Source organism: Peromyscus maniculatus, chromosome 23 (assembly GCF_049852395.1).
Source record: "Peromyscus maniculatus bairdii isolate BWxNUB_F1_BW_parent chromosome 23, HU_Pman_BW_mat_3.1, whole genome shotgun sequence".
Classification (NCBI taxonomy): Eukaryota; Metazoa; Chordata; class Mammalia; order Rodentia; family Cricetidae; genus Peromyscus; species Peromyscus maniculatus.
In genome coordinates this window covers 12,885,390-12,911,978 of record NC_134874.1, presented here as the reverse complement: position 1 = coordinate 12,911,978, position 26,589 = coordinate 12,885,390, and the positions used below count along the sequence as shown (strand labels likewise).

The window sequence follows — 26,589 nt, the reverse complement described above, 5'->3', positions numbered from 1 at the left end:
CAGAGGTAGGCGGATCTCTGTGAGTTCGAGGCCAGCCTGGGCTACCAAGTGAGTTCCAGGAAAGGCGCAAAGCTACACAGAGAAACCCTGTCTCGAAAAACCAAAAAAAAAAAAAAAAAAAAAAAAAAGAAGAAGAAAGAAAAGAAAAGGAAGCCAGGCCAGCTGGAGGACAATGGCACTAGCTCACAGGGCAAGCACAGGCTCAGGCTCACCTGAAAGCATGTTAAAGGGTATGAGTACCCTTGCCACTACAGCATCATTTCAGCCCTCCTCACAGGCACGCTTGGGCACTTGCTGGTCCTTTCTGAAAGTCAATGCCCACACTCACCTTTGCTCTCGGTCAGCTATGTCACTGTTTATGAGGGCAGTGGTGACCTGCTGCAGCATCTCCAGTACTTCATCACATCCAGTCAGGATCTGGGTGGCAAGAGCCAAAATACTGGCCTTTAACTCCTAGGCAGAAGAGACCACAAGGTTAGTTGCCAGCCTAGTGACGAACAATGCACGCTCACAATGACAACATGACACGATGTGTTTATTTAACAACACATTTCCAGATGAAATGACGTGGCCAGAAGAAGCCCAATGCAGTGAGCTCCTCTTGAGTGGCAGGTAGGAATTTGGCTTGGGAGGCCAGAGTCTGGAGTGCAGCTAGAAATATGCAGTATTTTACAAGGAAGGCACTGTGTGTCTAGCAGCAAGGCCTAGCTCCCGTCCCATCCAGCACAAGAGCGCTCCTGGAGGCCCAGACACTGTCCGGGTGGAGGACTGCCTTGGGTGGTATGAGCACAGCTAAAGAGAAAACACAACATTAAAAAGCACATGTACAGGCAGTGAGTAAAATGCGACAAACCAGAGCATGCTGAAACAGGACAAGTGGCCTTGTCCGAATGTCTAAGCCCAGCACACTTAAAATGCAGCGAGTTGAAAAGCCCAGTTAAAGCAGCAGCAGCTATGGGCTACTGAACATGAAAGAACAGGACAGCCTGTCTGGGAACGCAAACTGTTAGGAAACACAAGGCAATGGCACAGAACAGTTCAGTTCACAGCTATTTTCTGACAAAAATACCAGTGAACTAACTCTCTACATGGTATCTGCGTCTTGTTTCTACTTGGAGATGCTATACCACATAGCCCATCCTGCCCTTGCCAAGAGTCTTTCTACGTCTCTATAGTGTTTAATTAAGAATCTATAAAATTCTTAATACTTTCCAGTAGAAAGTATACTGGCACTTCTTGGGGTTTGTTGTACAGAATTAAGGTATCATTAGAAGACAGGGATTCCTAGCTGGGACTGTGATATGAGAGAGCATCACTGACACACACCACATGACAGCACAGTATGGGGACCACAGCCCTGCCAACAACACTGCCATCATTGCCCAAGGGAAAGGGCATCATCACTGTACTAATAAGGAAACCGAGACCAGGCAAGTTAAATAAACAAGACTGGCAATTAAAACAACTCAAGCATGCCTGTCTGTCTACAACCGGGTCATGGAATAAGATTGACTCATTAACACCAGCTGGCAGATGCCTGAATCCCAAGGCTCAGGTACATAAAGGAGGGAGAACGGAGGGCACACCGTCATTCTATGGCTTCCTTAGTGAAATTTTCAGGGTGGTCAAGTCAGAGTTCACAGCACTTTCTCTAGTTTTCCGAAAAAATTATTACTTTTCATTGTATTCTGTGTGGTACAGGGTCCTGTGTAACCCAGAGCAGCTCTGAACTCGAGTCCCACTGCTCCTGCTCCTACCTCCGGAGCACTGGGATCACAGGCATCTATGACCACACCAGGCTCTGGATGTTTTCATTTAAAAAAAAAAAAATTGTTTTTTGTTTGGTTTTAAATAAGGGTCTCACCACGTAGTCCTGGTGGGTCTGGAACTCACTATGTAGACCAAGCTGGCCTCAAACTCAAAGAATTACAACAACCACTGCTAGAAAACCATCTGTGCAGTGCCATATTGTCATATGCAAACAAAAGAATGCGTTTACACAGATGCTCGTTTAGAAAGAATAACAAAATGAAATGAACTATATGGTTAGAAATTATTCAAAGATCAAAACTTATCATCGTAAGTTGTTTAAATAAAAAGACTCTAAAGGCATACAAATATTGGAAGTGGTTAGAATGCAATCCTCTCAAGTTGACCTTAAAGTGAGGTGAGACCATTGTGGGTGCCAAACGGTACCATTCTCACCAAACAGAAAGGAGCAAAGGCACGAAGAGATCACCAGGAGCATATGATAACACATTATGAGAGTGTCACCAACATGGTGTGAGCACTGGCAATGACAGAGACCGATGACGTGAGTGGCCTCGGCCCTCGGAGCACAGACTATGAACACCGCCGTCGACTCTGACGTCATATACACAGAAATCCAGCAACTGTGGAGGAAGCGCCGTTGAAAGAGAGCTTGTGTTTACCTGTACCTTCAATGTCTCTCCCTGCAAGGAGCTGTCACTGTCATCATTCTCATCAGGCTTAATCAAAACAGTGTTACTGAGAAGGTGATTCTGAACTGCCATCAGATAGCGCAGGCAGGAAGATGCAGCCTTTAACACAAATAAGGACATTAAGTGACCTCCCTGCAGCTGAAAGGGCTCGTGTACCCTCACGTTTTTATACGATCTCCACAAGAGAAACAAAAAGAGGAAGCTGGGAGATGAGAGCACACACTTTCTCAAAGGAGCAGTGGGCACGTGGCTGTCAGTGCAGGTGCCGACACGAGCCTTCTTGCCCTCCACCGTGCGGCCCTCACTGGCCAATCTGAAGACTGGCTCCACTCTCACCCCTTTACACTCTCCCCTGCCTCTCACTCACATCTCTACAGCAGACTCCACCCAAACCCTTCAGGACTTATCGGCTCCTAGCAGCCTCTGAAACACACTGAGTTAGCAAACAGGCTAAATTAAGAGAGGAAACTCTCCTACATAAAACAAAACTCCAAATGCAGCCAGCCATAAGGCGTCTCAGGGAGGAGTGCCTCTCTGTCTTATTTCCCCTTCTTAGGAAAGTGCTCCAAGTGGACTTGCCCGTGTGCACATTTCCAGGGTGAGCTCAGTCACCACAGACTCAACTGAGAGGAGACAACACTGCCTCAGTAAAGGCCTCACTTACAGGCACGGTTGAAAGGAGCTTCTGGAAATCATCCTTGGAAACAGTTTGGCACTTGGTGATTAGGATACAGGATTCTCGCACAACAATCTTCAGGATATAGTGTAAGAGTTCGTCATTGAGTCTTTAAAACAAGGGAACATAAAGAGTATCTTGCTAAGGGACAATGGAGACATTAACTCACTCTGCCATCAAGTCATTAAACCAATGGGACACACCACAAAGCAAACTGATTTTCACAAAATGGTGCCCTACCTCCTAATTCAAGTATTTTAGAAGGAACTATAACAGAAAATCAAAGGTATAACCTCCAAGCTCCAACATGCAGCTTCTTTCGCACAGGGCAAGCAGAGGGTTCCCCTCACCCATCACTTTTCCTAAGGACTTTCCCAAGCCTAAAACACTTCCTTGACAATGTGGACCATACTGAAGTGTGCTATTTCAACTCATAGGACAACTGCGTGATTTATTATCTTACAGTGGGCCCACAATTTAGGATCAATTTAGCTACAACAGGGAGATTAATGATTGAACACATTTAAATGTAAATCATCACTTATAAAAAAGGCTAGCAGTGACCAACATAGTGGATGCGTCGTGGTCTGAATGAAAATGCCGATCCTCCTCCTCCTCCTCCTCCCCCCTCCCCAGGCTATGGCATTTGAATACATGGTCCCGAGCTGGTGCTCTTTGGAGAGGTTTTAGGGGGTGCAGGCTTGCTAGAGGAAGTATGTCACTGAGAGCAGGCTTTGGGAATTTAAAGCCTTGTGCCACTTCTAATTCACACTCTCTGCTTCCTGCTTCTGCTACGATACCAGCTGCTTGCAGCCATGCCTACTCATCATGATGCACCCTTATCCTTCTAAAATCGCAAAACCCAAATAAAGCCTCTCTTCCATAAGTTGCCCACGGTCGTGGTATTTAATCACAACAACAGAGAAGTAGCAGGTGTCACCTGTAGTGATCATCCTCATCACTGCCAAATCGGTTGTTCTGAAGCTGCTCAGCTAGGTTGGTTAGGATCACATCTCGCAGCTGGGAGAGTCCACTGTTTCTCTCTCCTGATACAGGACAAAACTCCATGAATGACCCTGGTAACAACACTTAGAAAACCCATCTACATTGGGCTGTAGCTCCAGTATGAGAGGATGGGGCAGGAGAACTGCTCAAGTTTAAGAAGGTTGGGACAATATCTTCACAAACTGCATCTCCCAACGAAAGAAAACTGATGTTATTTTGAAGAAAGGTTCCAAAGAAGTAGACTGAGGACAACACTGAGCACAGTGTTTAGACTCATGCAAACAGCAGCAAAACAGCATCACAGCCAGGGCGCGGCCAGAGGCAGGACATCCAGTTAAGTGTCATCTGTCTTCCTGGTAGATAATAAAGACTGGTTTTGTTACTTCCTTAGGTGAATGCTGCTTTTAAATGCTGAGTGTCTTTACCATGTCTGCTGCTGCTGCTGCTGCTGCTTAGTCTAAATTAAAACATACAATCAAATGTATGAAAAACAAACAAACAAAAACCCTGGGTTAGAAATCATCAAGATAAGTTGGGTGGTTGGTGGTGCACGCCTTTAACCCCAGCACTCGGGAGGCAGAGGCAGGTGGATCTGAGTTTGAGGCCAGCCTGCTCTACAGAGCAAGTTCCAGGACAGCTAGGGCTTAAAAAACAAAAAACAAATGAGAGAGAGAAAGAGAGAGAGAGAGAGAGAGAGAGACAGAGACAGAGAGAGAGAGAGAGACAGAGAGAGAGAGAAGGAGGAGGAGGAAGAGGAGGAGGAGGAGGAGGAGGAGGAGGAGGAGGAGGAGAAGAAGAAGAAGAAGAAGAAGAAGAAGAAGAAGAAGAAGAAGAAGAAGAAGAAGAAGAAGAAGAAAAGAAAATGGTTTGTTTTTTTTTTTTTTGATTCTCATTTGTTTGTTTGAGACAGGGTCTCACATATCTCAGGATGGCCCTGAACTCTCTATAAGGCTCAGGATGACACTGAATTCCTCACCATCCTGCTTCTACCGCCCACATGCTGGAATTGCAGGTGCACCACCATGCTAGAATAGGAAGTCATTTATTTTTAGATGTGCCAAACATCCAGAGTCAGGACAAAGCAAGAGGTATAAAGCTTGATCCTTGAATTGTGGCTTCTGCTTTCAACCTGCCGTGCTGGTGTCTGTGCAAACACATCGTGTTGTCTGTCTTGGGTACTAGGAGGAAACCAGGAACTCTTGCATGGGAAGCCAGCATTCCACCCATGAATGTGTTTTGCCTAGATATATGTGTACTGTGTACAACCCTGGTGCTGGCACAGGTTAGAATTGGGCATCAGATTTCCTGGAGCTGGAGTGATAGATGTTTGTGCACCACCATGTGGGTGATAGTCCAGATCCTCTGAAGAAATAGCCAGTGCTCTGAACCACTGACCCATCTTTCCAGCCCCAAACACACATTTTCTCAAGTATGCTGACTAAAAGGAAGATAGCAAGAACCCACTGTATCAGTGCCCAGCTGTTTCCTTGGGAACAACAAGGAATTCCAGCTATTCAGGAGGCTGAAGGAGGAGAACTGAAAGTTCAAGGCCATCCTTGGAAAATTAGTGATATGCACTCTCTCTTTTTTAAAGATTTATTTATGTATTATGTATAGCGTTCTACCTGCACCTGTATATATGCCCACAGGTCAGAAGAGGGCACCAGATCTCATTACAGGTGGTTATGAGCCACCATGTGGTTTCTGGGAATTGAACTCAGGACTTCTGGAAGAGCAGTCAGTGCTCTTAACTTCTGAGCCACCTCTCCAGCCCAGTGACACACTCTCTTAAAAAGTAAAAAGAGAGAACAAGAGAAAGATATGGGTCAGTGGTTCCCAGCACCTACATGGCATCTCAACACCATCTGTTACTCAAGTTTCAGGCATCTGATATGTGCTGGCATTCCATGGGGCTGTAGGTATATAGTGTCCAAACATGCATGCAGATAAACAATCAAAATACAGAATATAAATAAATAAATAACTTTTCCCAAGTGAAAACGCAGCTTTGGAATATAACCAATGGTAGAATGCATGCTTAACAAATTCAAAGCCCTAGGTTCAGTTGTTAGTAACATACACAGACAGACAGACAGATACACATACACACACACGGTTGTTCAAAGATAATTCCAGGACAATTCTCACCTTCTGTTAAGACCAGCTTAAGTAAGTTATTGATTTCAGTTTCACCTGGGTATAAGATATTTAAGCCAGAGCTGAAATGACAGGAAAGTCAAAAAGTTCTTTAAAACATTTCATAAAATACAAACTCTAATTATTTACATTTTTGTTAGAGATGTCAGTCTGGCCAGATATGTGACAAAGAGATTTCCTGATCTCTTTTTGAGAAGGGTGGAAGATCAGGGTGGAAAATGGCATCAGAGAGTTTTGTTGGTTGTTGGGTTGGGGTGTTTTTGGCTTTTCCTCTCTGTCAAGCTGCGGCACACAGTCAAGTGTGCAGCGGGCTCAGCACACAGCCTGAGTGGAACCTACGCCTCAAGCACTTGAAGCCTCACAGAGACAGGACAGTGTCTACTCCTCCCCCAGGAGTTTCTGCCTGGAATCACATTTGATCTGTTGAGGAAGCAACTCAACATATTAACATAGTGAAAAGAAACAGAACAAAACAAACCTGCCCTCTATGCTCACTCCTGCCAGAAGACCCTTCTAGACCAACCATCCAAGTCTCCAATGGCCTCTAAACTACATTTGATCATGTCACAGCTCTACTTCTATGAAAGTTAGCTGAAATAAAATAAACTAACAAATTAAAAAAAAATACTGAGGCCATCTGAGGGCCTTGCCTCTAACTCCAGAAATTGAGGGACTGGGACAGGAGAATCTAAAGGTCAAGGCAGCCTGGGCTATAGCAAAAGACCCAGTCTCAAAAAGAGAAAAAAGCCAGGCCGTGGTGGCGTGGGAGGCAGAGCCAGTGAGTTTGAGGCCAGCCTGGTCTACAGAGCGAGATTCAGGAAAGGCACAAAGCTACACAGAGAAACCCTGTCTCCAAAAACCAAAAAAAAAAAAAAAAAAAGAGAGAGAGAGAGAGAGAGAGAGAGAGAGAGAGAGAGAGAGAGAAAACCAGAAGAAAATGTCAAAAAAAAAGTATATAAACAAAGCAACAAAACAAAATGATCACTAGACTATGGCCTATCAATTCACTAGTGAGAAGGCTGAGAAGATGGCTTGGTGGGTAAAGAGCTTGCTATCAAAGTACAAGGAACTGAATTCCATCTCAAGCACCCATGTAGAAAAGCTAGGCACAGGAGCACACACCTGAGTCCAGTGCTGGGAGGCAGACAGGAGGACTCCTGGGGCTTGCTGGCCAGCGAACCTAGCCAACTAGCAAGGTCCTGGTTCCATGAGAGGGACCCATTCTTTTCTTGACAAGGTTTCACTGTGTAGTGCTGGTTGGTTTGGAACTCACTATGTAGACCAAGCTGGTCTTGAACTCACAGAGATCCGCCTGCCTCTGCCTCTAGAGGACTGGGATTAAAGGTATGTGTTGCTATGCCCAGCTCAACAAGATTTTCAAAAACTCATTACTATTATTATTATTTATATATATATATATATATATATGTTCACGTGTGTGTGATGTGAGGGCAGGCATGTTCATGCCACAGTGTACATCTGGAGGTCAGAGAACAACCTTCAGGAGTTGGTTCTTTCCTTCCGTGGTGAGTTCTGGGGATTAGACTCAGGTCATCATTCATGGGTGGCAATGAGTCAAAATCTTCCACTAGGATTTTGAGCAGGTGGATGAGGACTAACACAACTAAGTCCTGCACTATATCAGCTTACCGCCCATGCCAACCTCATGAACCTACATGGTAGGTGTCCTCTTTAACTCCATCTCACATCTGAGGAAACAGAAGCATCAAACTATGGCCACAGTCAATGTGAGTGGCAGAGCAGACTGCCAGAGCATGCTCCAAAGCACCCTCCACACTCACACTTGAGAACACGCTAGTTACCTGCACTGCCCACTCACAGCCCTTACAAGAGTTTTGCTCTTTTCACAAAGGACATGGTCTTCAGTTGGTGAGGTCCATATTCCAGGTGGGCTAAGCTATCTAGGTTACAGCCTGCAGAGGGTTCTGGTGCATTGCTTACTTTGCAGGGAGCACTAAGAAAACCCATTTGCTTTTTACCTGATGGCAAGACAGACCTCCTTCTGAATTTCAGGGCAAATCTGGTCTTTTGGTGCCATCAACAACTGCCAAAGAAGCAATCCTGACCGCCGAATGATGTCTCGGTTCCTTTCAGTTTGTGGGCTGAAGAAAAATTTAAACACCACCTACAGAAACATAAGAGGCAGAGCTAAGTGTGCTCATTCCATCCAGGATAAAATTAGCCCTCTAGAAGAAAGCACAGGGGAGCTGTTCTTGTGAAAAGATAACAGGTGCATTTTCAACTCCATTCTTTCCAGTGCCCAATGGGATAGAGTAAATATCTTACATACATTAACAGCAATGAGACAGCCTTCATCCCACTAATCCAAGTGCAATGCACACGGTGCTGACAACCCTGGTTATAGAACTACAAGGAGGCAAGATGCAAAACAGAGGTTGCTGAAAGTCTTTCTCTGGGAGGAGTCTGTGTCATCTTGCTAAGCCCACACAGAATATGTACCTGAAAGACAACAAGGATGCAGCGTACGATACAGGTGTCTCCATTAACCATGGCCTTCTCCATGATGTCACAAATGCTGCTCAGATGGCGTGCCTCAATGGGGTGCTGCTTGCCCAGGACGCTAGTGATGGGAAGGTTGGGGTTTGTGGCCAGAAGATTGAGCTGGTGAATGCACATGGCGCCAACATGGTGCAGTAACTGGTTTATGACCTCATTTGTGCTGATTGCTTCTTCTGGAAGAAGCAAAGGAAGCATGGTGAGGAAAGGCATGACAGGTGTCCCAGAGGAGCAACTCTCCAGTGTACACAAGCTGTGCACACACAAGGACAGACTCCTGGTGCCCATCGATACCGCTGTTGCTCTAGCACCCTTCCTGCCACAGTATGGGATGTAACACAGAGAGCCACCCTTACTGAACTGGTTATGTATGCTTAGCAATGGGATAAAGACCGACATGCACGGTTACAAATTTAAATTCTTTTAGTCCTATTTTATAGAACAGTAAACAAAGAGCGAGAGAGGTTAAGTTACCCTAAATCACACAACTATGAAGTGATAGAGCTAGGGTTTGAATTCAGGCCATCTCAGTCCATGCTGGCCACCATTCTAGAAGACTTAGAGCCATCTTCCATGGCTGCCCTGTGGAAGAAGTCCTGTCCACAAGTTACCCCCCCTTCCCACAGAACTCAGTATTTCTATTCCATTTGGATAGATGTTTATCAATTAAACCTGAGGATTAGCAAGCATTTTCTTATATGATTACTTCACAGTTCATGGACAGTTTCAGGCATTCAGAGGATGGAGGCAGAGAATAGTCTACATAGGCAAAGTACAAGAAAGACGGCTTTGGGAGCTGGAGAGACAGCTCAGTGGTTAAAAGCAACGGTTGTTCTTCCAAAGGACAGGGGTTTGAGTCTCAGCACCTACAAGGCAGTTTAAAAGACCATAAAAGGACACAAGCCTGGGCAGTTATGAAGACAGGACTTCTGGAAACTCGGTGGTTAAAAAGAAGACCTGCTTGCCTGTTACCCAAGGGTCCCACTAGATCCCACTCACTCCTGCCTTGGGAGTCTTCAGTCTTAGCAGCAGGATTCGGGCAAAGTCTGTTCATCTTTTGGATATAACTAAGCTATTGTCAGTATAAAACATTATAATAGCATAGGATTCCAGTCCAAGAACCAATAATCAATGTTGTGTTTTGGGTTTTGTTTTAAGGCAGGATCTTAGGCCCAGCTTGAACCAGAACTCACACTCTGTAGCCCAGGCTAGCATAGAATGAATAGCAGTCCTTCTACTGAGCCTCCTATGTGCTGGGATTACATGGATCCTCCTCAGCACCAATAATCACATTTTATATCTACATTTAGACTTTGGGAGGGACATAGGAGTTTTCCTTTTAAAAGTCTGCAAGTTCTTCAAAGCCTCTCCATTTACATGCTTTTTGATTTCCATGCTTTCTCCTTCCCCATACCCAGCCTTTCCCGCCATGGACAACAGTGGGTTTTAGTTTGTAAGTTCAAGAAGGAAGCTGTGAGTACACTCTGTTGCTGGCTTACATTCCCACCTACTGCTGCCACTCTAGTCTGTCATATTTGGGAGCTGAGAGTGCTGCTCACCTTTGGGCTCGGTGATGATATGGCTGACCCCCAGTCTCTGGCACACGTAATGGAAGGCCTGGTTCCCAGGATTGCACCACTGATCGATGTAGTCATTTGAGCAGGTCCATAGCATGTTGTTCACAGTATCGTAACAGGCACCTGCAAAGAACACAGTTCATTCAGCTACTGTACCACCACACACCCATACACATATTCCCCACAGAACTGCCAAAGGACAAAGAGTGAGCGAGAACTTCCCCCAGTGCTGACAGCCATACCTCTACTCCCAATGAACTATGTGACAACACACTAAATTGGAACTGAACAAAAAGCTGAATTTAATTTGCAATTTTGCTCAGCTGTGTGAGATGGAACACGTCACAAAATACGTGGTTTCCAGCTACTAGTTCATATGAACTACTTCCAAAAAGGATTCAGATGGCTTTCATGAAAATCCAGGACACCAGGAACAGGTAACATCAATGGACGATAAAAAGTTCTAGGGAGTCCCAAACTTCTATATGTGCTCCTCAGTAGTCTGGACAAAGAGCAAGCACAACGTATGACATTGGGTCCATTCCCTAACGTGTGTTCTTCAGAGGAATGAACCTTTGTATGGCATGAAACTTTGAGATTGTAACAGGCATCGTCTTACAATGTAATGGGAGTGTCTTCAACAGCAGTTCATCTGAGAATCTTACATATGGCAGCTTCCACACTGAGTCCCTAAACTAAAGGATATTAACATTTCTCTTTTAAGGAAACTGAAATGCCACAGAGAATTGGCAGGATTTTCAAGAGCAATCACTCAAACTGAATCTTCCGAGGAAACAGGTGTATTCGTGTCTTACCCAATCCTGGCACAAGAGCACCACGCCCCAGCGAGCTTCCAGCAGCATCTATGAGATCCGCACGACTTGTGAACTGACCATCTGAAATGTTATACACCAAGCTGGAGGCCAGGACTGTGGAAACAGACATCTATTTAATGATCCTGAGGACTACTCTTCAAAGTTTCCAATTTAAGCTCCTAACCAGACTTCTTTTGAAAATTCTGTTTTTTGTTGTTATCTGTTGGTAGTAACAACTAAGAGAAAACAAACACAGAAGATCCCTGAAAGCAATGCTGACCAAATGTCTTCCTAAGCTTGATACTGAACTCTATTTCTGTTTGGGTTTTGTTGTTGTTGTTGTTGTTGTTGTTGTTGTTGTTGTTTGGGTTTTTGTTGTTGTTGTTGTTTTTCTCGAGACAGGGTTTCTCTGTGTAGCTTTGCGCCTTTTCCTGGATCTCACTCTGTAGACCAGGCTGGCCTCGAACTCACAGAGATCCGCCTGGCTATGCCTCCCGAGTGCTGGGATTAAAGGCGTGCGCCACCACCGCCCGGCTTGAACTCTATTTCTGAAAATGAATTTAAAACAGCACTGCGCTATGAAGGTGGTTTTCTACTTCAAAAGGTCAAAAGAGAAACTGTAAAAGGGCAGAAGACTGGCATCACAGGATGGCAGCGTGTCAGGGCCCTTGTGAGCACTGGTATGAGGTTGTTCTCCTTCCCAGTTCTCAGTGTGACTCACAGACACTTGGACTTCTCCCTCCACACCGGAGAGTGGAACAGTGGAGAGGAAGGGCTTTGGGTATCTAGGTTTGAATTCAGCTCTACCACATCTGGATGGCATGGGAAAGTCCTTAGCCTCTCAGGTTCCTCACCTGCAAAGCAGAGACAGGTGCTGTGCTGGATGGCGTTACGTCAGCTTGACACACACTCTGTGGGTACAGCCGTCCCTGGGCTGCTGGTCCTGGGTTCTATAACAAAGCGGCTGAGCAAGGCAGGAGGAGCAAGCTAGTAAACAGCATGTCTCCATGGCCTCTGCATCAGCTCCTGCCTCCAGGTTCCTGCTCTGCTAAGTTCCTGCCCTGACTTCCTTCAGTGATGGACTAAGATGTGGAAATGTAAGCTAAATAAACCTTTCCTCCCCAGATTGCTTTTGGTCGTGGTGTTTCCTCACAGCAATAGGCCCTGACTAGGACAGGTACCTACCTCATAGCCGCCATGCAGCTGAAGTGAATTTAAACTGTCGGGCATGTATATGTTAGCTGCTATTGCTGACATCACACCCACACCCACAGAATTTCACATGATGTCCAGGCTAGCCTCAAACTCCTGATTTTCCTGCTTCAACTTCCCATGTGCTGGGATTACAGGTGTGCAGCACCCTGCCTAGATTTACCTACTTAGTTTCTTTTTTGTTTTTTTGTTTTTGTTTATTTGTGGTGTTTTTTCCTTCAGAGTCTGGCCTTAAACTCACTATGTAGCCCATTCTCTTGATCCTCCTAAATACTAGAACAGTGGTTCTCCATCTGTGGGTTGTGACCCCTCTGGGTTCTCATATCAGGTATACTGCATATCAAATAATTACCTTGTGATCCATAACAGTAGCAAAATTACAATTATGATACAGCAATGAAGTAACTTTATAGTTGGGGTCACCACAGCATGAGGTACTGTATCAAAGGGCTGTAGTGTCAGAAGGTTGAGGACACTGTCCCAAGGCTTTATGGGCGTGCTCCACCATTCCTGGCCCTTTCCCCCTTCTCAATGCTTACATCCCCTTTCTTACTCCACCATCATGTAGTGGGAACCACACTATTTCTAGACTAAACTACTGTCTATTTCTCCCCTGCCCCTGAGGACGAACCTCAGGGCCTTGAACATACTAGATAAAAACTCTCCTGAGCTATACCCCCGTCCTCTTTCTTTCATGTATCCTACTGTTCCACCCCACAAAATGGTCTTACCCAAGATCTTCTGCAGTGTACTTCCTATCTTAGAAGCCCTTACCCTGCTTGTACACATAGATGAATAACACCCATTTCTCACAAGTGGGTGTGTGGTGATATTTTATTTGTGCACCCCAATAAAGCTTATCTGAAGATCAAAGGAAAAAGCCAGCCACTACTTTAACATAGAAGTCAGGCAATGGTAGAACACACCTTTAATCCTAGCATTCGGGCAATAGAGATTCATCTGGATCTCTGTGAGTTCAAGGCCACACTGGGAACAGAGTCAGGAATGGTGGCACACACGTTTAATCCCAGCACTAACCACAGAGGTCTGGAGAGACAGACAGGAAGTGACGTAGATGAGGGGAGAGAGGAAGTGAGATGGCAGAGCAGAGAAGACATATAAGTATGAGTATACAGGAAGAGCCCTCTCCTTGGGCTGAGATTTCTAGTGGTAAGAATGTGGCTGGTTTCTTTTTGCTTTCCTGATCTCTCAGTTTTGACCCCAATATCTAGCTCCAGGTTTTTTATTAATAAGACCGTTAAACAATTCGTCTTACATGGGTGTGGTGGTGCACACCTTTAATCCCAGCACTCAGGAGGTAGAGACAGGAGGATCTCTGAGTTTGATGCCAGCCTGGTCTACAGAGTGAGTTCCAGGACAGCCAGGGCTACATAGAGAAACGCTGTCTCAAAAAACCAAAACCCAAAACCAAAACAAAACAAAAAATACCCATTTCTTATCATTCAAATTGAGACTCCAAGAAGTCTCTCCTTTCTAGCCCACTCCACAGTGACTTGTACCCCCACATTCTGCAACATGTACACCTGGCTCCTTTCCAACAATGACCATTTCTCATTGTCACAAACATTATCACTCCTCAGAGCTCCTAAAAGTCAGCTCAGCCCAACTACCTAGCAGCCCCTATGGTCTAAAGGCAAGAACTGGGGCTGGAGAGATGGCTCAGAGGTTAAGGCCACTGACTGCTCTTCCAGAGGTCCTGAGTTCAATTCCCAGCACCCACATGGTGGCTCACAGCCATCTGTAATGAGATCTGGTGCCCTCTTCTGTATACATAATAAACAAATAAATCTTTAAAAAAAAAAAAAAAAAGGCAAGAACTGGTGTCTCCTTGTGCTGAGACCCATGGTGACCAACGTGGAACAGGCCACAGAAGGAAACATTTCCTGGGCTGATATGGAACCACAATGGCATCAACTGTGTCCTCGTGGGAAATGGTCCATGAAGAACCATTCTAACCGGCAGTGGTGGCACATGCCTTTAATTCCAGCACTCGAGAGGCAGAGCCAGACAGATCTCTGTTGAGTTCGAGGCCAGCCTAGTTTGGTCTACAGAGTGAGATCCAGGACAGGCACCAAAACTACACAGAGAAATCCTGTCTCGAAAAACCAAAAAAAAGAACCATTCTAATCAAATGGGTCTAAATTTCAGTAAGTGAAAAAGACCCAAAACCCAAGAGACCTTTAATCCCTGAACTCAAGAAGCAGAGACAGGTGGATTGCTATAGTTCTAGACCAGATAAGGCTACATGGTAAGACTCTGCATGGAAAAAATGAAACAAGTTTAGCCAGGTGGTAGTGGTGCAAGCCTTTAATCCCAATACTAAGGAGGCAGGGGCAGGCAAATCTCTGTGAGTTCCAGGCCAGCCTGGTCTACAGAGCTAGTTCCCAGGACAGCTAGGGTTGTTACACAGAGAAAGTCTGTCTCAAAAACCAAAATAAATAAATAAATTAAATTAAATAAAAATATAAAACAAGTTCAAAAAGTTCTATTTTGAGGGCTGGGATGTAGCTCAGGGGTAAGAACATACACAGGCCCTGGGTGCTGTCCTCAGCCCCAGATCAACTGACAAATTCTCAGGCTGTAACTCCTTAACCATTATTATTTTGTGTTATCAGAAAACAACTATAACAGAGTAAATTTAAAACAATAAATAACAATGTTCCATATTTCAGAGTTAGAGACTGTGGTGGTTTGGATGAGAAATGTTCCTATTGGCTCAGGAATCTGAACACTCGGTCTTCAGTTGGTGATGCTGCTTGGAGAAGTTATGGGGAGGTGCAGCCTTCGGAGGGAATATGTCAATGGAGACAGGCTTTGAGATCTTAAAGCCTCACACTTTCCAGATCACTCTCTCTCTCCTTCAACCTTGTGCTGAAAGATGTGATTTCTAACTGGGTGTGGTGATGCACAACTTTAATCCTGGTGATTCAACTTTGTGATTAAACTTTGTGGTGATTAACTCTGTGAGTTCAAAGACAGCCTAGTCTACAACATGAGTTCCAGGACAGCCAGGCTGTATAGAGAGACTGTCTCAGCTTCTTGCTCTGCTGTCATCCCTCCCTTCTATGACAGACCCTTATTCCTCTAAAACAGTATCCAAATAAACTCTTCTTAAGTTACCTTTGGTCATGGTGTGTTATCAGAGCAACAAAAAAGTAATACTAAGATACATCAGGAAGAGCATTACAAATAAATCTACTTACTTTTTAAAGACGACAGACCACTTGTTCCACCAAAAAGAGAGCGGGTGGCAGAGCTGCCTGACCCCCCTGGAGGTGGGACCAGCATCACCAAGTATGTGCCACAAGTGTACATGGGTGTCTTCCGCAGCATTTTCAGAGGAAGGCCACAGCTAGTATTTGCTGGAGAGGAGAATGAAAGTACTTAGTAAAAGTAGTCGCCGGGCGGTGGTGGCGCACGCCTTTAATCCCAGCACTCAGGAGGCAGAGCCAGGCGGATCTCTGTGAGTTCGAGGCCAGCCTGGGCTACCAAGTGAGTCCCAGGAAAGGCACAAAGCTACACAGAGAAACCCTGTCTCGAAAAATCAAAAATCAAAAAAAAAAAAAAAAAAAAAAAAAGTAGTTTGCATTCTGATGAATCTGATTAACAAAACAGACTTGGATATAATGAGGGAGTCTGCACTGAAACCAAGACAAGCCGTGAATAGAAAGGGAGGGAGTTGGAGAGTTGGCTCAGTGATTATGAGCACTGGCTGCTTTTCCAGGGGACCCAGGTTCAATTCCCAATCCCTACGGAGCACTCGCAACTGTCTGTAAGTCTAGTTCCAGGGAATCTAAATCTCTCTTCTAACGTCTGAGAGTACTCGGCATACAAGTGGTGGTGCACAGACATACATGTAGGCAAAACACCCATCATATTAAATAAAAGAAAATAAAAAGATTAAGCAGGAAGAGCAAGAATTATTTGCTGACTCCAAGATGCCTATGGGGTGGTCTGACTGTCCTGAAGGTGTTCCCAATGGCCAGTAAGCCTTAGGACTCTAAAAATCCTTCCAAAAGAATGAATGCTTACATGGAATAAATCTCAAAATAGAATTCCTATTGTCATTTAACTGGGAGTTGATAATTAAGCTATTAAGCTGTTTTTTTCTTTCTTCCTTCCTTCCTTTTTTTTTTTTTGGTTTTTCAAGACAGGGTTTCTCTCTGTCCTTACTTTGCAGACCAGGCTGGCCTCAAACTCACAGAAATCCGCCTGCCTCTGCCTCCCGGGTGCTGCGATTAAACATACTTAAAGACACACTGGCTCGGACAGCCTGGAACTCACAGATAACCACATGACTCTGGTGCCTGAGTGCCCACAGCTTAAAGCAAGACATTTCTGATACAGTAATTTTAAACCTGCATGGCTTACAATATCTATTATATATACATTTCTTTCTGTTTTGAGGGTCAGTGACATATCATCAACAGAATAATTATTGTTTCTAGTCAGGAGGTATGGAATGCACATCATCTCCCCCATGTCCAGGCACTGAAGAGTGGACTTAAGGTTTGTAGGTGAGCTCAGTGAGGACCTTAGCAGGGAGCACACCAGAACTTTGGGAAGCTGTCAGGTTATAAAACACAACTAATTATTCACAGTCTCAACAGAGAGAAAAAATCATTCTTGGGGTTTAGATTAGGAAAGTGGAAGCTATTTTTTTCCCTTCCTTCCTTCCTTCCTTCCTTCCTTCCTTCCTTCCTTCCTTCCTTCCTTCCTCTCCTCTCCTCTCCTTCCTTCCTTCCTTCCTTTCTAACTCTTATATTTTAATTTGCCCACAGAGATCAAAAAAGGACATTGGATCCCCTGGAGATGGAGTGACAGGTGGCTGTGAGCCACAGTGTGGGTGCTAGGAACCTAACCCCAGTCTTCTGCAAGAGCAGCAAAGAAACCTATTCTTTCTGATGCTTTGAATACTTCTGCTTCAAATAGCTCCATTTTTAAAAAAACTTAAGCCCTCAACAAATATATTCTTTATCCAGAACATCAATTCCTGTGGTAATGAAAATCTATAAAGTAATGAATGGAAAACGTCAGCAACTGTGCAGCCTAATATGTTCATCAAGGTGTTTTTACAGAAACGTACTGACAGGAAGTATGTTTTAGCTTGTCACAGAACAAAACTCCACATTTTAAAAATTATTTTTATTATTTATGATTGGGTTAGTATGCATACTGTGTGTGTGTGTGTGTGTGTGTGTGTGTGTGTGTAATGTGTGTGTGAAATGTGTGTGTGAAATGTGTGTATCCATGGGTGTGGAGGTCTGAAGTCAACTTCAGTAACATTACTAAGGAGCTGTCAACTTTACTTTTGCTCTTTCTATTTTCAGGCAAGGTCTCACTGTAGCCTTGGCTGGCCTGGAACTCAGAGACCCGCAGCAGTCCCCCAGTCCTGGGAATACAACAGTGCACCACTATAACCATCTTTTTTCCTCAAATTCAGGGAGCAAATTCATGCTTGCTTTGCACGAGTTTTACCAACTATACTATCTCTCTAGCTCATTTTGTGAATGTTCAACTAATTTTCACAGAGCTGCTGGAATTTCAGTGCAGTAGCATCATGTTAAATGAACACAAACATTCATATAAAGGACAACAAAAATCACATTTTCAATAAAGATAACAATTTTCACAAAAACTCTAAATGTGTATTGTTGGGGGCTTTGTGTGTTGTGATTTTCAGACAGGGTCTCTCAGTAGCTGAGGCTGCCTCATCTTCCCAAGTGCTAGGTTTACAGGGATGAGCCGTCACACCCTACCACAAATTCTAACTACAATATTGCCTTCTGAGGTCTAGATGGTTCTGCGGTTAGGAGCCATTGTTACTCTTCCAGAAGACTGAGGTTTAATTCCAGTACCATGGCGGGTTACAGCCATCTGTAACATCTGTAACTCCAGTTCCTGGAGATCCAACACTCTCTTCTGGTCCATGAGAAGACACAAGTGTAGTACACAGTACACATGCAAACAAAACATACATACACACAAAAATAAAACACACACACATAGCACTAGCAGCTGGGTATGGTCGTCTACTACTATGGATCCTACTTAGGTGGTAGACTGGGAGAGTATCTGTGGAGCTGGGAGGTAGGTTGTTGTTTTTCTTTTTCTTTTGTTATTTAACAAAGAAAACAAAAGCTGGGCAGCGGTGGTTCCAGTGGTGCACTCTTTTAATCCCAGCACTTGGGAGGCAGAGCAAGGCGGATCTCTGTGAGTTCGAGGCCAGCTTGGTCTATAGAGCAAGATCCAGGACAGGTACCAAAACTACACAGAGAAACCCTATCAAAGAAAGAAAGAAAGAAAGAGAGAGAGAGAGAGAGAGAGAGAGAGAGAGAGAGAGAGAGAGAGAGAGAGAGAGAGAAGAAAGAAAGAAAGAAAGAAAGAAAGAAAGAAAGAAAGAAAGAAAGAAAGAAAGAAAGAAAGAAAGAAAGAAAGAAAGCAGACGTACTAAGTATACTGAAAAAATTTGGTGGGCATGGAGATTTAAACACAGATCATTATTTTAGCCTGGCATGAAAGCGCCTACTTTTGGATGTCTTCTTTACATTTGTTTATTTACTGTGTGTGTGTATGTGTACATATACAATTCTGTGGAGTTGGTTCTCTGCTTTCACCTTTTACATGGGATCCAGGGACATTTACTTAGCTAAAAAGAACTAAAAAGAACTGTTCTGGGGGCTGGAGAGATAGCTCAGAGGTTAAGAGCACTGGCTGTTGTTCCAAAGGTCCTGAGTTCAAATCCCAGCAACCACATGGTGGCTCACAACCATCTATAATGAGATCTGGTCTTCAGGGATGCATGCAGACAGAACACTATATACATAATAAATACATACATACATACATACATATATATATACATACATACATAAGAACAAACTGCTGTGTACAAAGTATCTCCTTTGACTCAAATGGCCTAACCACAATAAAGCAAGCATTAACAAAGTACTCACAGTGATACCATAGAGGCCTGTGGCAACAAGCCATTGTCCTTACACTCTAATATAACAATAAAGTATTTACTAGACAGCCTCATATGAATACACCACAAGAGCTTTTCTTCCTAGTATTTCAAACAGTGAAAGGATTAAAGCAGAGAATCAAATCCATTTTAGCTCAGACTCAGATACTCTTTTTTTTTTTTTCCCCAGGAGGGTTTAGGGTGATCTCACATAGCCCAGGCTGGCCTCCCACTCACCATCCCCCTGCCTCAGCTGCCAAAGTGCTAGGACTACAGGTGTATACTGCTGAAGCTAGCTGCATCCCATGTGTTCCCTGACAGTGGTGGTGCAGAGACAGCTACAGGTAAGGCAGGACTGTTCCAGGCTCACACTCTGCCACAGCTTGGACTGCTGGTCACTGTAGGGGAGGTGCAGGGAAGGGGCTGTGTGTGCTGCACTGAGGAGTGGTAGGCAGGTGATCAGGAAGAGACAAACCCACCTGCTTGATCCTCCTTCAGGGTGTTGGAGATGGTAGAGCCAGTCAGGGCCGCCAGTGTCGCCGATGGGGAGGCTCTGTACCGAGACAGTCTGCTCAGGAGCATCTCATTAATGCTTTTGGCAGATTCACCCTCTTTTCGCATTAGAATTGTGCGTTCCTGAAGTGGGCTGGCTACAAATACCCCATTTTCCACCTAATATTTAAAGAAGAAAAGAGGTTCTGATGATGCTTCCATCCAATTAGCAGATATCTTTATAAATTATTTCTGTGACCAAGATGCTTACAAAGCATTTTCCAGCTACCTGAGCAAATTCATCTTTCCATGCAAACCACATCCATGCTCCAAAGGAGCCGCTTCAGACAGGGAAGGCTAAGCTCACACTCAGAGCTGTCGTTTTTTCATAGCAGCCCATATTCAAAGTGAAATCAGCCAACATTAATACATTCCGCAAAACGCTGTTGATTAGAACCCTTTTACTGAATCCCAGAGGCAGTTGCTCACTAATTATGAGCCTTCTGACAGGTACAAGTAAGAGAGAGGAAAACAAATCAACCAGACCTTGATTTACTGCTGAGGACAACTGTGAGGTTAATGTGTTTTGGAAATATAACTAGTTGCTAAGACCTAACTGCTCTTCCCACAGTAGCGAGCACTAGCGCCAGCTGACTGGGCATGGCAGAGCAATTCTGGAGCAAGCCAGGCTGGCTAAGACACACAGCAAACCTCAAGTGTACCTTCTCCGGCCTGCCAGTTCTCTCACTCAGCACGAACTACTCCCCAGCAAAGTCCCTCAACAATATGCATCTGACTCGAAACAAACCACCTACCTACTTTCCTTCTCTCTGTCTTTCTTTCCTTCCCTGTAGCAGGCTTTCTTTTGGGCCATCAACCAGCTCCCAAATAAAGACATGGAGACTTAATCACAGTCATGAATGCACAGTTTTAGCTTAGCTTGTTTCTGGCTAGCTTTTCAAACTTAACTTAACCTGTTTCTCTTCATCTGCATCTTGCCTTGGGCTTTTTACCTTTCCTTCATTCTGTATGTCCTACTCTGTTTCAGAATGTTACTTTAACTATGTTGTGGGAACCCGTTTTCGGGTTCCTCATGGCTTTACCCAGCAGGTCCGCATAGAGGATAATTAGGACCACGGGCCTGAGTGCAGGTGTCTGAGATGGTCTGAACTTGGCTATGCTGGGGGAGGAGGTCTTTTGCTCCACCCCTTGGTGTCTCTATAAAAACCCTGGGGCAGAGACAGTCGGGGCCCGTTGGAAAAGGTTCCAGGCCCTCTCGAGGCTATCCTTTATTTTCTATCTGTTCATCTCCGAAAAATTCTCTGCAATAAATCCTTCTATCTAATATTTCCTGCTGCTCACACTCAAGAAAACTCTGGGAAGCTGTGGGGGTGGTGGGTAAACACCTCACACTATGTACAGGTTTGTGTATGCTACATTTGTTTAACAATGTAAAGATAAGTTGCTTTGCCTGCTTAAGGCCCCTGATTGGTTTAATAAAAAGCTGAACAGCTAATAGCTAGGCAGTAGAGGGATAGGCATGGCTGGAAGAAAGGGGGAATAAATAGGAGGAGGAATGAATCTAGACTCTGAGAGAGAACAAGAACAGAAAGAGAATGAGGGAGAAAGAGAGGAAGATGCCCTGAGCCTGCCAGCCAGGCAGCTGACAGACAGACAGACATGGAGTAGGACATACATGATAAAAGAAAGATAAAAAGCCTGGAGGTAAAACATAGATGAGAGAAATAGGTTATTAAGTTATAAGAGCTAGTGGGGGATCTCTGTGAGTTTGAGGCCAGCCTGGTTTACAGAGCAAGATTCAGGACAGCCAGGGCTACACAGAGAAACCTTGTCGAGTCAAGCATTCATAATAATAATAAGTCTCCATGTCATGATTTGGGGGGCTGGAGGTCCAAGAAAGCCTATTACACTTCCCTCCATCTTTCTTTCTTTTCCTTTTTTTGAGACAGGGTCTCATGTAGCCCAGGCTGACCTCAAGTTCACATATAGTCAAAGCTGGCCTTGGCCTCCCAGTGTTGGGATTACAGATTGGCAAATCATGTCTCTGCCTTCTTTCTTTCTTTCTTTCTTTCTTTCTTTCTTTCTTTCTTTCTTTCTTTCTTTCTTTCTTTCTTTCTTTCTTTCTTTCTTTCTTTCTTTCTTCCTTCCTTCCTTCCTTCCTTCCTTCCTTCCTTCCTTCCTTCCTTCCTTCCTTCCTTTCTTTCTTTCTTTCTTTCTTTTTTTTGGTTTTTTTTGAGACAGGGTTTCTCTGTGTAGCTTTGCACCTTTCCTGGAACTCACTTGGTAGCCCAGGCTGGCCTCAAACTCACAGAGATCTGCCTGGCTCTGCCTCCCGAATGCTGGGATTAAAGGCGTGTGCCACCACTGCCTGGCGCCTTCTTTTTTTTTTTTCAAAAACTTCCTTGCTTTTCTCATTGCTGAAGACTCAGATCACTTCCCAGAAGCTTCTCTTCCTCATTTCTTCTCCAGTTCAAGGCCCTGTGTTCTCCCCCTGACAACTTCCCCAGGAGAAGCAGCTCTCAAGCCATCTGAGACTGCTCTCAAGTCCTGGCTTCTCTCGCCCCTTCCTCGCCTCTTTTTCCTGACTGCCTTCTCTGCTTTCAAACACAGAACAGTCCACTTGGATTCACTGTCAAATGACTCAGATCTAGGCCAGTGGGTTTTTTGTTTTTGTTTTTGTTTTGTTTTTTGGGTTTTTTTTTGGGGGGGGGGTTGTTTTTTTTTTTTTGTTTGTTTGTTTTTTGGTTTTTCGAGACAGGGTTTCTCTGTAGCTTTGGAGCCTGTCCTGGACTAGCTCTGCAGACCAGGCTGGCCTCGAACTCACAGAGATCTGCCTCCCAAGTATTGGGATTAAAGGTTTGTGCCACCACCACCCAGTTTGAAAGAATGTGTTTTTAAAACAAAGACTTTGATCCATCTCAGGAGGCCTGTGTTAACCAATGCCCCTGGCAAACCCAGCCTCTTAGACATGGAGGGCCTCAGAGACCCATGCCACCAGGGAAGCGAGCAAGCCTGGCCTGCTGCTGCAACCCCTGAAGGTAAGAACGAGGGTGCCACGGGCCAGGCCTTTAGAAGCCCACAGAAAGCAAAGCCGGGTCCAGAGGGAAAGGCTGGCAGCAAAGGGCAAGGGAAAGCATGAAACTGAGAAGTGCAGTCAGAAGATCCCAGGGCAGCTGCACACGTGTTCAGAGGAGAAGGAGGGGCTTTCTGGGGAGCCCCAGGCTGCTGCTCTGCTCCCACACTCTGTTTCTCACTAGGTTCAGCCTCGTAACTCTGGACCTTCTCCCAAGCACCACCCCGCACAGCCCACTGTAACCTAAAGACTGAACCACCCACCTTCCCCTTAACTCCCCTGCGGGTGGCCATGGCCACAGACCTTTGGAGTTTGTGCTTCTGTGGTCTCCGCGGCATAGCCCTTCCCTGGTTTATTACTGTAAGCACTTACTTTGTCTAAGTAGGTGGAGCCAACAGGGACCCTGCTGGCTCCTCTCCTGCCTCCTAGCTCCACATTTCCACTTACGGAAGCCACTGATTTGGTGCCCAAGAACTCAGCTGGAACACTGTACCCAGAACTTCCCAGGGCTGGCTCAACCCCATCATTCAGATCTCAGAAAGTCACCAACTCACAGGTGACTTCCTGTCACCAGCAGCCTTCCCTGCTTGCCCATCAGTGCCCCGCCATCCACAACTGAGCATGTCCCACTGCTCCTCTCTAAAATGACCACACAGTAAGTAACTCATTCATGGCCTGTCCTTGAATGCCAGCTGCCTGAGGGGTGCATGCCTGCAGCCTTGGTCACCAGAACATCCCCAGCCCTGGGGAGGCATTTCCCATAGGCCCTCCCTCACATGCAGCTCCAGCCTCTGTAGTTACACCCCATTTCTCTACTGCTTCTGCTTTAAGCCATGTCCTCCTTATCTCACGGCTCCCACCCCTGCCTCTGGCATTTCTACTTAAGTTGCCTTTTGTCCCCTAAAATTTAATACATGTACTTCTTACTGCATTATTTTACCCACACCCTCATGCTCTATTTATGTTACACAACTCTAAATATAACCCTGTAAAAGCATCCAAGACAAAAATCGATCTTAATAAGCTTGGCATTCAAAAGCACTACCATTTGGCCCTATGAGGAAATCAATAGCTAATGTAAAACAGTCTCTTACTACACTCAGTGCTCTGCAAACTGAGAGGACAGAGCACCAGTGAGCAGCAGGAGGAATGGGTTTAGGGCACAAGGACTAAATGTGTACAGTCTCAGTGCCGGGGTGACTGTACAGCCAAGCAACCACCATCTTGAGTTCGGCTGTACCCCTTGCAAAATAGGTTATCCCTTGGGTATGTTAACTGTTAATAATCCCTCGTGGAGGAGTGGGGAGGGTCAGAGACCCTCACTTGAATATCCAGCCACTTCCTACCACCAGTTGTAAGCATCTCTGCCTTAACTATACATGGCCCTGGGGAAGTATATATAGTTTATATAGTATATATTAACCAGGGAAGACATGGAAAGATGGTCTCCCTTTCTGCAGCTGCAAGGAAGTCCTGGTGGGTAAAGGCTTTTCAGGTGCCCCCTGTTGGGGGAGGAGCTCCCACATTCCCACAAATTAACCTCTCATCTATAGTCTGTAAGGAAGCCTAGTAAACTCATTGGTTTTCTGGAGTGAACTTGGGCGGTTTTAGCAACACTCAGCCATGCAGCTCAGAGATTACATTGCTACTGAGCTCAAAAGGAGGGCACAGCTGGAGGGGTGAGAAGCAGTGCAGTTAGCAGCGACAAGGGCTTCTCCCCCAGTGCAGGTCACTGGCCAGCTCTAGCCAGCCTTCTCCTTAGTGAATTAGCCACATACCACCCAGCAATCACTGTAAAACATAAGTCAGTCCTGGGACTGCAGAGATGCCTCAGGAGTTACGAGCACTTGGCTCCCATCATCTACTTAGGGTGGCTCACAACTGTAACTCTAGCTCCAGGGATCCAATGTCCCTGGCCTCTGTGGGCACTGGCACTCACATACACAGACACATAATTAAAAATAATTTTTTTTTTTTTTTTTTTTTTTTTGGTTTTTCGAGACAGGGTTTCTCTGTGTAGCTTTGCGCCTTTCCTGGAACTCGCTTTGGAGACCAGGCTGGCCTCGAACTCACAGAGATCCGCCTGCCTCTGCCTCCCCAGTGCTGGGATTAAAGGCGTGCGCCACCACCGCCCGGCAAAATATTTTTTAAAGTACCATAAATCCACATCCTGTCCTGTTTAAATTTGTTGACTTCCCAGTTACACTAAAACCCATGACACTGGGCTGGTGAAATGGCTCAGTCGGGAAGGACATTTGCTGTCAAGCCTGAGGAAACCACAAGTTGTCCTCTGACCTCTATACGCATGGCAAGTGCATCCCCTCCCATGCAAACAAATGAATGCATTTTAAACAATCTTTTCTACTAGGAAGGCCGTGAGGGCTGGCATCTGCTAACTGACTCAGTCCCAGCTGCTTCAGCCTGGCCCTCTGTCACCAGGTTCTCAGTGACCATGGCCTGTCCCCTCCTGGATACCACACTCGCCTTCTACTGCAGGCCTGGTTACTTGCTGTCCCCTCTTTGCAGACTGTCTACTCTCTGCAATTTGCCAGGATTGTTCTAATTTTAGCATCGAGGTGCCATGTCATAAGAAATCCTTTGGTCCCAAGCAAACCGCTCACCCTGCCTGTTAGGAAGGGCCCCACCAGCCACCTAAGACACAGGAGATCCTGTCCTCTCCCACTGCCCTACTTTCTTTCCTCCCAGCATTTAGTATTTATGTTTTTCTTCCCCTTTCTTAATTAACTCCCATGCTCCTACCCAAGTCCGTGAAGACAAAGGTTCACCAACCAGCTACCCAGACAAAGCAATATAGCAGTTACTCACTGAAACTAAATAAACAGCCAGGCATGCTGGCAAATGCTTTTAAGCCAGTATTCTAGGAGCAGAGGCCGGCCTGATCTACACAGAAGGATCTGCCTCAAAAAGGAAAACAACAAAAGGCTTGGGGAATGAAGGAGAGGAGCTTACTTGTCTAGGTCATAGTTGGTGGGAATCAACTCTTAGGGAGAAGGGGGAGAGACCCAGGACTTGAGAAGACAGCACAAGAGGTAAGGTGCCACTGAGTCAGTCCCACCATGAGAAGCAGTGTTTACAGGAGCCGGGGACCTTCCAGGCAAAACAAGCAGGACCTAAGAAGAGTGCTCAGAGAGGTACAGAGTGTCAGGAGTCCCCAACACAGGGTCCAGGCAGGCTGCTGTGCAGGCAGTTCTAGAGCCTCAAAGCTTGGAATTCTGAGTCTGGAGTTTCAGGAGGCCTGTACCCCCGGACAGAATGACCTAGCCTGTAGTACCGCACTGTGAGTTCCCCCAACTCTAAACTTGACCATGTTGCTTTTGCACATAAGCATGAGGTTCAGAGGAGCATGATGAGTGCTCTGCTCCCTATAAAAAACTCCTTCCTGTAAGCCAGCCGCATAAGGCCCTGCTTCAGCCTGGACTACTGTGGGTAAGGGGGGGGGGGGGCGGATATGGCCACCTTCCAGGTCCCAGTCCAGTCTGAAGGTGTTATGGCTGCTGTGCCCATAGGCAGCACAAGAGCTGCACATGGCTACTGCTAGAGTCACTTGTCTGGTGC

General features: G+C 45.4%; 1 protein-coding gene across 8 annotated transcripts in view; it reads right to left on the bottom strand.

Annotated features, from left to right (window-relative positions):
* The window catches only part of Hectd4 (HECT domain E3 ubiquitin protein ligase 4), a 173,616-nt gene that overhangs the window by 83,284 nt on the left and 63,743 nt on the right, over positions 1–26,589 (bottom strand). For 6 of the 8 annotated variants that reach the window (XM_076560985.1, XM_076560978.1, XM_076560980.1 and 3 more), the window contains exons 8-18: positions 19,907–20,099; positions 15,667–15,825; positions 11,231–11,344; positions 10,398–10,538; positions 8,782–9,014; positions 8,301–8,446; positions 6,292–6,362; positions 4,079–4,184; positions 3,127–3,247; positions 2,433–2,561; positions 329–453 (exon numbers count right to left, since the gene is read on the bottom strand). In XM_076560985.1, coding sequence (XP_076417100.1) covers positions 329–453; positions 2,433–2,561; positions 3,127–3,247; positions 4,079–4,184; positions 6,292–6,362; positions 8,301–8,446; positions 8,782–9,014; positions 10,398–10,538; positions 11,231–11,344; positions 15,667–15,825; positions 19,907–20,099 — 1,538 coding nt within the window. The remainder of the gene's footprint in view (positions 1–328; positions 454–2,432; positions 2,562–3,126; positions 3,248–4,078; positions 4,185–6,291; positions 6,363–8,300; positions 8,447–8,781; positions 9,015–10,397; positions 10,539–11,230; positions 11,345–15,666; positions 15,826–19,906; positions 20,100–26,589) is intronic. The other 2 variants (XM_076560979.1, XM_076560984.1) reach the window with 1 other exon arrangement.